This window comes from Nothoprocta perdicaria, unplaced genomic scaffold, assembly GCF_003342845.1.
Source record: "Nothoprocta perdicaria isolate Ctin4 unplaced genomic scaffold, notPer1 scaffold_118, whole genome shotgun sequence".
NCBI lineage: Eukaryota > Metazoa > Chordata > Aves > Tinamiformes > Tinamidae > Nothoprocta > Nothoprocta perdicaria.
The window spans coordinates 2,415,126-2,429,196 of NW_020454294.1; the positions used below are offsets into that span (position 1 = coordinate 2,415,126).

The 14,071-nt window shown below is 49.9% G+C and overlaps 1 protein-coding gene across 3 annotated transcripts in view; it reads left to right on the forward strand.

Moving 5' to 3' along the window:
* SYNE2 (spectrin repeat containing nuclear envelope protein 2) overlaps window positions 1-14,071 on the forward strand; it is a 145,015-nt gene that overhangs the window by 123,513 nt on the left and 7,431 nt on the right. For all 3 annotated transcript variants that reach the window (XM_026053733.1, XM_026053731.1, XM_026053732.1), the window contains 9 exons: window positions 5,588-5,750; window positions 8,182-8,369; window positions 8,525-8,675; window positions 9,176-9,358; window positions 10,462-10,599; window positions 11,136-11,330; window positions 12,138-12,420; window positions 12,762-12,830; window positions 13,624-13,760. In XM_026053733.1, coding sequence (XP_025909518.1) covers window positions 5,588-5,750; window positions 8,182-8,369; window positions 8,525-8,675; window positions 9,176-9,358; window positions 10,462-10,599; window positions 11,136-11,330; window positions 12,138-12,420; window positions 12,762-12,830; window positions 13,624-13,760 — 1,507 coding nt within the window. The remainder of the gene's footprint in view (window positions 1-5,587; window positions 5,751-8,181; window positions 8,370-8,524; window positions 8,676-9,175; window positions 9,359-10,461; window positions 10,600-11,135; window positions 11,331-12,137; window positions 12,421-12,761; window positions 12,831-13,623; window positions 13,761-14,071) is intronic.

Consider the following 14,071-nt stretch of genomic DNA (forward strand, 5'->3'; position numbering starts at 1 on the left):
CTCCTGCCCGTGCCCCAGGGCAGGGCAGGCCATGGAGCACCCTGCTGCTGCGCTGGCCCCGCAGGCCATGGGCCCAGCTGCCCTCCAGGTGTCCCTGGCGTTTCGGAGGCCGATCTTGCAGGGCAAGTGAAGCATTCACTGGCCGGAGACCCTGGGTGAACGACGCAGCCGCTCGCAGCTGAACCATCCGCCTTTGGCGCTGCAAAACTCTCAGATCTCCTCCTTGCGATTATTTCTCTGGGCAAAACATGCAGTTGAAATCTCGCTTGCCTCCTTCCCTTCCTCGTGCTCCCCCTCCCTGCGGATTACTGCTCCTCCCTCGTGCTAAAGCCGTGCCAGAGTTCAGCAGCTTATCGGGAGCTTCCCCATGTTATATCAGGCGCTCCCAGGTGAGGCACCGCGYGCCCTGCGTTCTGCCCGCCCTTGCTTTTCCACCTGACCAGCTTCAAGGGCTGTTTCCCATCTTTCCAGCTCACTGGTGCCTTGTGAATCCTACCGGAAGCCGTGCCAGACTGCGGAGGCGGCTCAGGCCTCCGCCAAGACTTCCCTGCCAGGGTCCAAATCCCTGGCAGCGAGAGGTGAGAGGCGGCCCTTTCAGCCTGGCATATTCACCTGGGGAGGGAATAGGAGCAGCTGGCACACGCATGGAGCACCCGAGTGCTGCCAGGCTGCAGTGCTTTCCGTCTCARAGTCATTCCTTGTATTCCTTGCATTTTTTTGGTGGGATTATCTTTTTTTTYCCCCTCCCTCTAATATTGGCTTGGTGGGGAATGACTGGAGGATCCAAGGTCCTCCAGTTTCCACCTGTTTTATTTACTTATTCTTTTCCAACCCGTCTTCACCGGTTGCAGCGACGGTCACGAATTCCACTGGCGTATTTTGCCCCAAACAAGCGCTATCGGAAATCCAGGCTGCTCCTTTGCTCCCTGTTGTTCTGCGCTCCTGGCGCCCAGGTAAAGACAGGCCGTGCCAGTGTGGGGGAGAAAAGCTTGAATTCGTCCCTACGTAGCTGCGTTCAGCAGCGCAGGGCCGTGTCCCTGCGTGGGGATGTCCCCTCCCGTGCCAGAGGCCGAGGCGCGGCGCGGAGGCTGCGGATGCTCCCTGCGGAGGCTGCGGAGCCTCCCTGCGTGGSTCCCGGGGCTCGGGCCGTGTCCCCGCGGCCCCGCTGCCCTCGCCGTGGCGCGGCGCGGGACTCGCGGCCGGCGCTTGTTTTGTCGCCGTTTCCCGGAGCCGTTTGCCAGGTAAAATCGCCGGGCTGCGGGCGAGGGCGCGCAGGGGGCGAGGAGGAGGAGGACGGCGAGCCTGCCTCCCGCCCCGCCGTGCGGGCTGCTAAAGCCCTCAGTAAATAGGGCACGGGCGGAGGAGGGGTTTCCTCCTCTYCCTCCTCCTCCTCGTTGCGTGCGCGGCCCCTCGCGCGGCATCGCGAGCGCCCAGGAATGGTTCTCCCTGGCGAGCCGTAAGTGCCGTGTCGGTGCCCGGCGCCCGGCCGGGGCGGTGGGGGAAGAGGCCCCGGGGCCGGGGGGAGCCGCGGGGCCGCCCCGCACGCGCGGGGGGCCGCCCGCGGCCGCGGCATCACCTGAGGCTGCGGGGAAGGCCCCGCCGCCGCCTCCTGCCTCCCGAACAAAGCTCCGCCTGGGCAGCCGGGCGCTGAGCCCGCCGGCCCCGCTGCCGTTCGCAGGGATGCCCGAGACGGCAGGATGCTCCTCGTCTCCCCGGTGTCACTCACGGCACGGGCTGCTCACGGGCGTTCTGCAAAGGCTCTGGCTCTGCGCGAGCGCCTCGCGGAGCAGCGACAACCCAGCGCTGCTCGGCGGGTGCGGGCTTGGCCTGCAACAGCCTCATAATGTCTCCCAGTCCCCACGTTAAGGGGGGCCTGTGGAGCCCCTGCCCAGGTGGGGCCAGGGTGCCCAGTCCTGCTGTCGCTTTGGCATCCAGCTTCTGGTTGTGACCTCTGTGTCTGTTCTGCCTTTTCCTGCCCCTTACATACTGCTGTAAAGGCTGAGATTTGCTAGGCTTAGCCCATGTGCCTAATGCATGTGTCTCCTGAATGAGGAAAGAATTAATTGTGCCCACTGCAAAGTATATGAGGTGTTTGAGTTTGTGGCCTGTTTAAGGAGATAGTGGTATTTATTATATTCATTGGTTTATTTTATTTTATTTTTTTGGCAGTTGTCATTGGGAAGCAAACTATATGCAACTAGGCTTTTATCCAGTAAATGCTACATTTTGTCTGTGTGACCAAATAACATGAGAAACATATTCTGTAGAAGAAAAAACCTCAGTCCTTTATGGTGTTATGCCATTCTACCCTCTAGGTCATTGCTGTCCTCTGCTCCTGTCCCCCGTTGAACTCACTGCAGCTCTGATTCAGTGTGCGTTGGGTGATCGGACTCAGTGGATATTGGGGTGTTTGGTCACCAGGGCATGGGGCAGCTTCTGACCTGGGCTTGGTGGCTTTCAGACGCCCACCCAGCTCCAAGGAGCTCTGTCCTTCAGGACAAATACCCCCCTTAGGCTGCAGCTCCAAAGGGTTTCTTTTCTGCAAACAGCAGATAATTCACAAGGATAATTGCAACTGGGCGGACAGAGCCTGGTTGTTGCAAATGTGGGATTTTCGTGGCAATATGCAGCCTCTAAGAATGTTGTTATTAGAGCTATAGCTGGAGAAAGGACAATTTTCTTAGGCATCTGTTGGGGATGTCCAGCTTTATCCCACCTGTTTCATCTTAGTGGAGCCCAACACTTTATCTTGGGCTTTGTGTGTCTTGACTGTAACAAGAAAAATCAGTCAGCACGAGCACATGAAGTGCTAATTCACACTGCACTGATATGAACTTCTGTTATGTTTTTCTTTTTCTCTAGCTACTGAGTGCAAGGTTGAGATTAATGACTCAGAGCATTAAGGGTGGTTAAACAACTGACAAATGTCATATTCTATCCGGAATATGCAACAATTAAATTACTTAATTACATTGGAGCATCTGTAACAGCAACTGCTAGAAAGTAAATACAAGCTCACAGCATCACGGCGATGCTAGTTTGGGGGCTGTTGCTAGTAATGCTAGCAGATACAGCCCTGCATATATAGGGTAATCTTGAGTTTTAGAGTGCTTTCTAAGCCAAAATAATATTGTTTTTTCCCTGAAAAAACACTTGGATTCTAAAGCTGTTGCTTTTCTCATTTATTGAATATGCTGTCAATCATAAAGGTGCGTAGTTATAATCTGCTGTGTCTGAACTTTACTTTAGATCTCCTTGTCTGTCTTTGCCCCCTTGTCATCCCCCACATAAACTGAAGAAACATGATTTATTTTTTATAATGCAACCTTAAGACAGGAAACAAGTACATAAAGACAGAAGAGGGAACAAGGGAGCAGAGAGCCCAGCATGGTGAGCTGTGGTGCCAGCAAGTAAGCTGTGGAATAGGATAGTCCCAACGTGTGTGTCCCTTGCAAAAAGAGTGTGTGTTTGTTGCAAAAAAATGTGCAGCCGTGGGTGTGTTTGGGTCACGCAGTGAAAGGCTGTGCCCTTCTCACCTGTATGTTCCTGTCCCTGTTCTTACCCTCCTCTTAAAGTCACTGAAAGTTACTTTAGGGCAGTTACGTTCGGGCCAGAAGCCAGGGAAATCTGCTTCCCATGCTGCTAACCAATACAAAACCCCAAATTCACTGACCTTCCTCTGTACCCTCAGAGTCACCGATAGGAACCGAATAGGGACAGCAGGATCTTTCCCACATATACTCTGTAAGTGTTTTTCCTTACATCAAGAGTGTCTGATGTACGTGACCTTAAGCAATTACCTTGAGAGTGCTAATAAGGTAGATTACAGATACATAGCTTGAGAGAGCTAATCAGATAGCTGCTGGGCTGTATTCACCACAGATGAGCTCTCCTGCATGATCCTGGCTGTTATATCATATCCTAGAAGAGGCAGCAGCAGCAGAAGGCACTCGGCCACGGGCGGCTTTGATCACACACGTGCCTGATGTGGTCCCAGCTCGCACCAAGCTGCGGCAGCCCAGCAAGTTAGTGCCCATCCCTGGCAGCCTCTGTGCTGGATCCCCGTGCTCAAACTGCCCCTCCAGGCAGTATTTTGTTTAGCTAGTCATGGTTCCCAGTGGGGTTTGACACATAGGTCAGGGCAGCTTATAAATGGGAAGGTTTTGGGCCTTTCCATCATATGTGCTTTGACTTTTTGCACTGTGTTAATTAAGGTAATGAAGTTTAACTGGATAGTTGCTCGAGTTCATGATTTAGTTCAGAAAATTGTTTTTTTTTTTCCCCCTTTATTTTTTCCTTCCCTCCCATTTCTTAATCCTGTGGCAATGGGGAGATGCAAGCAGCAGTAGGAGGAAACGATTCAGACTAAGAAGCAGCTCCTCAGTGGGATGAGGGGAAGCATTTCGCTTGACAGGGGTATCTGTAGTGCTAAGTTGATATTTGAGGTAGTTATCTAGACCACTGGAGTTCAGGGAGAAAAAATGATGCTTTTATTTTATGTGATCTTCTAAGCTGGGGTTGAGGGCAGCTCTGGTGAAAATCAGCATCTAAGGTTTTCTCTCTCTGTTTACTGCAAAGGTTTATGTGATGAGCTCTGAGGTGAGAGTAAAGTAAGGAGAGGTGAATGCTGCCTTGATGCCGGGGGTTTAGTGGTCTTGATGGACATTGCAAGAAATGTGAATTTCAAGGAGATGTTGGAGAGCAGTGCGGTGTTTTGATGGATGTTCCCCCAACATGTGAGGACAGATTTGCCAAAGTGTACAAAGATGCTACTCGGATAATGTGAGGGGAGGCAGAAGGCTGGTCCTGTGGGCTGATGAGGGATTTTGACAAGGGGAGAGGTGTGAGGGCTGGAAACGAAGACGAAGTTTCCTTTGCTTTGAGAGCTGGGCTGCAGAGAGCTGCAAGAGCAGCAAACGGTCTCGGCAATTCATTTTTCTGTCTGTCTCGCCCTGGCCTTTGGATGCTCTTCCTCTTCCTCTTCCTCATCCTTCTTTTCCTCTTCACCCTCCGGGAGGGTCTGGCGCCTCTCCACACACTTCAGCCTGCTGCTTAGAAGAGATCTGAACATCACTGTGGTGCTGTGGGGCTACAGCTGCTGTTGCTGAGGCCTCTTCGTGTGCCTGCTGGACCCGTCATCAGGACATGGTGCTGCCCCTCCTGCCCTGCTTGCTGGTGGTGAAGAGACCAGTCATTCGTGGCCAGAGAGTTGGGCCCATAAAGGTCCCTGAAAATCCATTTTAGTTTAACCAGGACACATTTCAGTGCAAGTGTCACTAAGTGCCACTTAGACAGATGTCCAGGAACTGCCTGAAGAGCTCACCTGCAGGTGAACGTGACTCCAAAAACTCACTCTCATCATGTAGGTTCATTAAATAACCTTCACAGGGCCTTCCTGCAGCTGCAGAGCAGAGACCTGCTGAGCCAATTTAGGTAGGTTTTGACTAAAACAGGGCTCAGATTTACAGACAAGGGCTTGGTGTGACAGTAAGTCCTTGGTAAATCCGTGTCTGTCATCACCTCCTGCTTTCGTGATTTCCACTGGTTACAGATCTTTGTAACAAAATATTCTTCCTGGTTTCTTTAGGGTGAAGAAACTGAAGGAAACCTTTGCTTTTATACAACTGTTGGACAAAAACATGAGTAACCTGCGCACCTGGCTGGCCCGAATTGAGTCTGAGCTTTCCAAGCCTGTTGTTTACGACATATGTGATGACCAAGAAATCCAGAAGAGACTGGCAGAGCAGCAGGTGGGAAACAAGAGCAGCATTCACGAAAGTGAATGAACTAAAATGTTGCTGAGYACATTAGTCCTGGCTTAAAATCACCCATCTCTTTTCTTTAACCAGGGCTTCTAGTTCTTTGCCTTTCACTGCATTTTCCTGCTAGACACTTGACAGTGGAAACTTAACTTTACTTGATTGCTGAAATTTCAGTATTGTTTGTGTTGATTTGCAGCATTTTTGCTAGTTTTACTTGGTACAACAGACTCCATAGGGGCTAGACAGGGATGCAGGCAGCAGGTTAAATCCATGAGGGTGACTTAGGCCCAGCACTGCAAATCTCAAGCKCTGGCTCTTCTGTGGTGGATTTAAGCGCAGTGATTCAATGTGCTGCTGCTCGCCCCTCTCCCATCCCGTCGCAAACAGCAAAGCTAGCTGGGCAGAACAGGATGTTTGAGCCCTGCATGGGGGCTCTGGAGCAAAAAGACCTTCGAGGGCTGCTCCAGGCTCTGAAATCCCCTCGGGCTCGGGAGAGCCGGAGCGTGAATCCTGCTGAGGCGCAGACCTGCCCCAGCACCACCAGGCCCYGCTCGAGGGCCTGCGGGCGTTTCGGCAGGAGAGCTGCTGAGAGGCCGTCCCGGAGGCCTGCGCTGAGTTAAGTGCCAAGGGTGGCTGGCGCRGAGCTCTACTTGCCAGCTCCCCCAGCCGAGTGCAAGTGTGGCGGGAGAAGGACAGTCCTGGAGCAGATTTCCCTCTGCAGCAGCTAGGGATGGAAAAGGAGMTTCTCTGAGACACTGCGTGCCGCGGGGCTGGCAGGTGGTGTGGCATCACCTGTGTCACTCCTGCTGCTCGGCAGGAAGAGGCCAAACACCACAAACTGCAGCTCCCACCATCTGATGTTTTCCCCCGCAGTGCCAATGGTCACACAAATATTTTCTCCACATCCAAACCCTTTGCGTTCTCGAAGACTGAGATAAATTGCACTGGGCAAAGGCATGGAGCATGGCAGAGCTGTGTCTCAGCTAATTGATTTCTGTTGTGAACATTCAAGCTGCARCTTGCTGGAGAGAGATCCTTGGCTCCTTGGAGCCGCTCGCCGCTTTGTCGCTTGGGTTCTGTTCCAAACAAGAGACCCTAGGGCACCTCTAGTCTCCTACTGTAAGCTCTTTTGCTCAGCTTTAGCAAAGCCCTTATCTGAATGCAGCAAGCAAAGAGATCTTCCCTGGGTTTTTGTGAACAATTACTTTGACAAGTGCAGAGTGATGGTGAGAAAAGAGCCTCACGGGCTGCTTTTGTGCAGCATCCATCGCTGGAGAAGTTTAATCTGTTCTGTCTAGAGCAGTGAAGGTTGGAAGGTGCCGGGCATGCCGGGGATGCTTGCAGCTTGTTCAAGTAAAGGCTTAAGATGTGAAACAAATAATGTCTGTGCTGGCCGCATCCACCACATCCCGCACGGTGAATTGTGACTGCATGTGGCTCAGTCCTTCCTTCAGGATCACACAGAAATGCCACTGGAGCCTGCCGGTGGGTGATGCTCAGCARCCTGCAGCTTATTGATTTCTGCAAGATCTCCCCTCTGCTCTGGTTGAGTTTCCTACAAGCTTTGTCTGTGTATTTTAAGGCTAGAGCAAAATCAATGCTTCTTTATCTGTTTACTGGAATAAGTAATACTATTTCAGTGAGAGTTCCTGTTTGCTCTTGTCAGTAAAATGCACTTTCTGTTGCTTTTCTTGCTGTTCTGGTGTAATTCCAGCAAATTCCCTATATCCTTCATTAGGGAAACCAAGAATGGGTTGAAATAAATGAAGTGCAGTGGACACTGTCATTTTGTTACCATTCACGCTTAGTAGTATTGCACAGAGCTGCTTTTTCAATTAGGATCACTTAGGTAAGGCTTTCTTCCTATCTTCCTAAATTGCCTTTATCAATAGTTACACTAGAATATGATGGAGAAACAAGCTGCAGGAGAGGAAGCTGCAGTGCAGATGTAGCAGAGGGTCCTTGTCCTTAAAATAGCTTGTTAAAGGAGGAGGTGTGGAAGGGTGAGCAGGGCAGTGCGGTGCAGCACTGMCTGCGCTGCGCCCCGCGCCTGTGATGCCAGCGTGTGAGCAGGGGGTCACTGGGGTGCAGGGTCCGGGCTCTGACCGCCCCGGCAATCTTAGTGTGTCCCAAGAGACACTGTTGTCTGGTGCTGCCAAATCCCTAAGTGTGTCTGCAGTGTGCGAAAGGTTTGGGTTTTGAACGCATAATAAAACGGTTYTGAGTTGGAAAGATTGAGAGTTTGCTGGGAAACCAGAGCAGGACAATCGGCCGGTGTGTGGCAGCTCCCTGTGCTGTCACCTGCACAGCTCATCCTGCACCCTGCTCTCCAAAGCTAAAGAAGCATCTGGAGAGGGTGTGTCTGAAGCTGAGCCATCCCTGTTGCCTTTCACTGAAACTCCTCTTCTCCCCATCACAGGATCTGCAGAGAGACATAGAGCAACACACAGCCGGGGTGGAATCTGTGTTTAACATCTGCGAGGTCCTGCTGCATGACTCGGATGCGTGTGCTAACGAGACAGAGTGTGACTCCATCCAGCAGACGACCAGGAGTTTGGACAGGCGGTGGAGAAACATTTGTGCCATGTCTATGGAGAGACGAATGAAGTGAGTGGCCTTTTTCCTGACGTTCCTAGAGAATCTGTGGCAGAACTTTGAGGGAACATTGTTGCTTTTGCCAAAAACTGAATGCTGAAGAAGAAATGCAAAGTGAATGGTTATGCTTGTGATAAAACTCTTCCATTTTTGCATCTGCTCCTCAGAATCGAGGAAACATGGCGCTTGTGGCAGCGGTTTTTGGATGACTATTCCCGCTTTGAAGATTGGCTCAAGTCAGCTGAGAGGGTGGCCGCTAACCCCAATTCGTCGGAGGTTTTGTACACGCACGCCAAGGAGGAGCTCAAGAAATTTGAGGTAAATTCTTTGCCTTTAGTTTTTTTATGCTCGCCAGGAGGCTATGGGGAGGTTGCTGAACACTCATTGTCCGTGTGAGACGCCTGGGGCCTCCAAAAAAACTATTTGGCCCTTTGGAGGTGGTAGTTCACAGCATGTGAATAACTGAACTGTGCGTGGCTGCCAGGCACCCAGCCAGTTCATTTGCCCCCAGGGGTTTGGGTGTAGAGGATCCAATWGTCAGCACTGACAAGATACTGCTTGTAAGTTAAAAATTTCCTTTCTGCAGGCCACACCTCTGTGGGATGATTTTTGTTTGATTGTTTGTTTTCTCCTCCTAAATCKGAGCAGAGATGGTTGATTCTGGTGATTTAAAATATGGGGCCATCTCTGCATTTAATTTTGAAGATTCYCCAAGGTGTAATTTTTGTGGGGAAGGGGCATCATTATCTCTGTTGATAGACAGATAGCATCCCACCTTTCTCCTGTGGGCAAGGCGTGCAAATTGGTCCCTTTTCCAGGCTTTCCAGCGGCAAATCCACGAGCGTCTCACCCAGCTGGAGCTCATCAACAAGCAGTACAGGCGCCTCGCACGCGAGAACCGCACCGACTCAGCCAGCAAGCTCAAGCAGATGGTCCACGAGGGCAACCAGCGCTGGGATAACCTCCAGAAACGTGTCGCTGCCGTTCTCAGGAGGCTCAAGGTGATTGCAGGCTGGATGAGAGACAGCAAGAAGCTCTTACAGATTCCTATAGRAATTACCAAGGGAAAAGCCCATGCTGGAGCAACCACCTTGTGTTCCAGCATTAGGGCACTCGAGTTACCAACCCGGGAGAGCAGCTTTGAAAGAGGTCGCTGAGTGTGGGGTATAAATATGTCCTTGAGAAAGGGCTTCCAGTTAACCAAGGGGACATAGGTAAAGAATGGCTGCAAAGGGTGTTTCTGTGACACTTCTGCTGGGGATTATTCTTTCTCTAGTCCAGTTAAACCAATTTCTGAGCAGGTTTCCTGTGCTGAGCACTAGGAGAGACTTGCAGCTGCCTGGTTTTTAAATGCAGCAGGGCTTCAAGTACAGCAARGCTGCAAGCAGAGGGGGATGACGAGGTCCCTGAGAGCAGCGGCTGAGGCTGCAGAGAAGGGAAGGCGTTGGAGCCAGCCAGGCAGGAGCTCTTGTGCTTGGGGTGTTTATAATGTGCTCCCTGAACACCAAACCCCCCGAGACAAGGGGCACGGAAAGCTGCCCTTGGGTTGAAGCCTTTTGCAGGAGGTGGCAGCAGAGAGACCATGTCCTGCCTTCCATGCCAAGTGGTGCAGTAATTACACCTGTGTGGGTACCCCTGTTCCAGCCTCTCCAGCGTTTGGCTGATTTTAATGCTGTTGCTTTAATYACCTGAGCTTGATTAGAGGTGGGGATGACTTTCTTTGTCTAACACTTTTCTAAATTTAAAAGAAATAAGATACTTAACCCTAAGTCTGAATGACTGTTGCAGCAGCATAGGGGTGTGGAAGAAGCTATATTTGTTAGGCGGTGAGGAAGCAACACTCTCCTTTCTTATATAAGCATCCTCTGCTGTTGAAGCTTTATTCCCTCTCCCAGAGACATAGCCTACCAGCATAGGATGCTTTATGCCAGAGTCATTGCAGGAAGGAGGCAGATAACATGTGTGACAAGCTGCCATGTGGGTCCTCCTGGCCTTCAAGGTCAGCAGCAATCTTGAAACAAAGCCTCATTTTCAGAGAGCTCCTGTCACCAGCTTTTCTCTGTAGTTCCCTGACCGTAACGTTGGCTCCCTTCCTGCTCCTCAGCACTTCACCAACCGCAGAGATGAGTTTGAGGGCACGAGGGAGAGCATCCTTGTGTGGCTCACAGAAATGGACCTCCAGCTGACCAACGTGGAGCACTTCTCAAAAAGTAACTTCGACGACAAAATGCGCCAGTTAAACGTACGTATCCTTTTAGAAGGGTTATTCATTATAGCCCAGCTGATCCTATTGGGCTACTTTCTCTTGGTGGTATCTCCTACTTTTCTGGAACTTCTTCAGAGCCAGCAGGTCTCTGTGGTTGCTTTAAGATACCAATAAACTGATTCTCTGAATCAAGATCAACCAGATTTAGGATTCAAATGCACGGTTCTGTTTTCTCCTAACAACTTGATATCAGTGACAGAGCCCCTGGGGGTTAACAGTAAAAGCCACATGCCTAATTTCAGGCGCTCCTTTCTGGTGAGATTTTTTTCTGAACCAGCATWAAGCTACGGTCTCTTCTCCAAGTGAGTTGGTTGTAATTGGGACTGTTAAACAGAAATGGGCACATGTTTGTAATGTTTCTAAAGGCCAGACTAGTTCTTTGCTGCTGGCTCAGGGCCTGATTTCACCTTTTCACTTACCCTGTGTTGGGATGTAGATYTGTTGGGAAGTAGATTCTTTGCAGGCCTAATTACAAAAACTTTGTAATAAGTTTTCTTTTATGTTCCAAATAGGGTTTCCAGCAAGAAATAACGTTAAACACCAATAAAATTGATCAGCTAATCGTTTTTGGGGAGCAGCTGATTCAGAAGAGYGAGCCCATGGATGCTGTCCTGATTGAAGATGAATTGGAAGAACTTCATAGATACTGTCAGGAAGTGTTTGGGCGCGTTGCCCGCTTCCATCGAAGACTGACTTCCAGGCATCCTGTAAGAGACAAGAGCCATTTTGATGCTTTAGTGGGATTTTGGAGTTGGAATTGCAATAATCATTGCTTATCCATAGCAGCTTGACTGAGTAGATTGAGCTCAAAGGGGTCAGGAACATCTCAGCAGTTGTGCCAGCTTTGCTGCATTCCGGTCATCAGCAGCCATCAGTTTCCTCATGCCTCCCCTGCTGGGTCTCCATCTGCAGAATCTGGATAATAGTATGGAAGTAATACACAGGGTTAGTGTTTAGATGGTAGTAGCTTGAGGGCTTTTAGAGCTTTTTCCCTTTTTTAAAATTAAACATATCCCTTCTTGTTTAATTTCAATAACATGCCTAGAATATCCCTTTGTGGATGTACTTGTCAGGCTCCATCTGTCCACTTTTTTATGGAAACCCTGAACAGGGAAGAGCGAGCCCTTTATTCTTCAGTGGAAACATTTGGCTTTGGCTTGAAAAGAAAGAGCATCTCTTAAAAGGCCTGACAGAGGAAGCAGCAAACCAGAGCATGTGCAAGTAGCTGTTCAGCCCCTGAGCAGCATTTCATTGCTGAGCTGTTCGGTCTGCTTGGAGCCGGGTATCCCTTCCTGCAGAGCAGGGAGAAGTGTCTTGGTGCTGGCTGATGTGAGGATTGTTTTGGCAAAGAGGAAGGAGGCAGAAATTAGATTTCTTTTTAATTTGAGGCACATGGAGTCTGCTCACCACMAAACAGTCTCCAGTAGCACTGTGTTTCTCGATCATTTGCTTCTTCAGCAGCAGAGATTGATTATAATTCTTCCTAATATGCAATAACTATTCGTTATTTTTAGGGACTGGATGATGAAAAAGAAACCTCTGAAAATGAGACAGATCCCGAAGACTCCAGAGAAATCCAGAATGATCCCTGGCATAAGAAGGCCATCAGTGAGGTGCCACCTTCCCCGCAGTCCCTTTGTCACCTTGTGCCACCAACTCAAGGTCACGAAAGATCAGGCTGTGAGACCCCCGTCAGCGTTGACTCCATCCCGCTCGAATGGGATCACACAGGTGATGTGGGGGGCTCTTCCTCCCATGAGGATGAAGAAGAAGCAACGTACTACAGTGCTTTGTCAGGTGAGGACCGACCACCAGGTGTTGGGAAGGAGAGATGCAGGATGTCCCATGGGGGAAGGAAGGGGACCGAGCTCTTGCACCCACTTGGTTGGTTTTCAAGCACTCAGTAACTGCGAGCAGTCTCATCTCCCCCAAATATTGGCTCGTCTAAACCAGCCTTACGTTTTYGGAAACATAAGGTTTTTAGAAACCTTACTTTTTAGAATGTCTGATTTAAAAAACAGTAACGACCACTATTGTTTTGGTTTTGGCCTTTTGTTTTCCCTCCTTGTTTCAAATGTTTCTTTTTAAAAGCTGGAAAATACTGAATAGTGAGGAAAATGACATTATTCTTTTTTCAGATGTAGAAATCACTGAAAATCCTGAGGCATATCTTAAAATGACCACAAAAACTTTGCAAGCATCTTCTGGTAGGCACCTGCTAGTGCATGTGTCTGAACATGGCAATCTCCCTGTGCTGCACGCTGTATCCCTCAGCCTCTCTCATACATAACGTCTGCCTTCCTGCCTTGTGTGGACACCACGTATCACCCTGCCATGGTGCTCTTACGCTGCAGTATTCACCTGTACATTCCCAAGCAGTCACAAACATGCCATTTAGATTGGGCCTGGCAAATGCCAAGGTGGTTAACATGCATTTCATTGTATTAATCCAAAGCCTTTTGGTACTTTCTTGGTGGTTTGCGCTGGGTAGTATCACTGTTGTTGGTTGTTTCTGGTTTCAGTTGCCTGGTTACTAAGGAAAATAGTTGCAACTCCRCAAGTTATTTGTAGTGTTTTACTTTGTGTCCTGTCAATTAAATCCTGAATGAACATTTCCCAAATCAGGACTTTGTCTACACTTTTTGCTCCTAAAATGCATTGCAGATACGTGATATATTGTCAGGATGTAAACTCTCCAAAACCACAGTGCAGTCTATTTAATTAATTAATTAATTATGTTACTCATATTTGTACTCAGGCGTTTTCCGGAAGAAAACAGAAAGTCCCATAACTGCATGGCTCTCATCTCATTACCTTTGAAACACTGTTACGTTTTGCAAATGTGCATGCTTTGCAAGGAAAGCTGCAAAACTGTCATTTTGATGCCATAACTTGATGCCATTTTATCCAGAGCGCTTTCTAACTTGCCACAAAGCAGCTGCTTGATGGTGGAGATGGGCTCTGGCGTTCACGGTGCGTGGCTTTGATTTTTTGTTTCAGGAAAAGCTGCTGCAGAAGCCCATCCGTGGCACTCGCCGGGTAGCCCAGCGCGCAGGAAGCACCGGTACAACCAGGGCGAGATGGCTGGGAACGCGTTGCCTGGGCCCGAGACGAGCACCCCCTACAAGCCGGGCTATGTGAGTTGGGGGCGTCGTGGCACTGAGCCTGGCTCATTCCTGCATCGCCCTGTCCTCTTCCTCCTCCAACAGCAAGGAAAATCCTGGGAGGGGAGCAGGGAGAGTGCAATCTATGCAAGTTAGACGTTATTTCTGGTGGCTTGGCTAACAAGGGGGAGCCTCTCCCTCCATGTGCTCGCTCAGAAGGCTTCTCTGAAGCAATTCAGAGCAGTCATAGTAGTTCCCTGCCCCGAGTCAGGGTCGGGAGGAACCCAATTCCTCTATTGTCACAGCGGGACGAGTCTAGGAAGACTTAACTGTCCCAAGCAGGG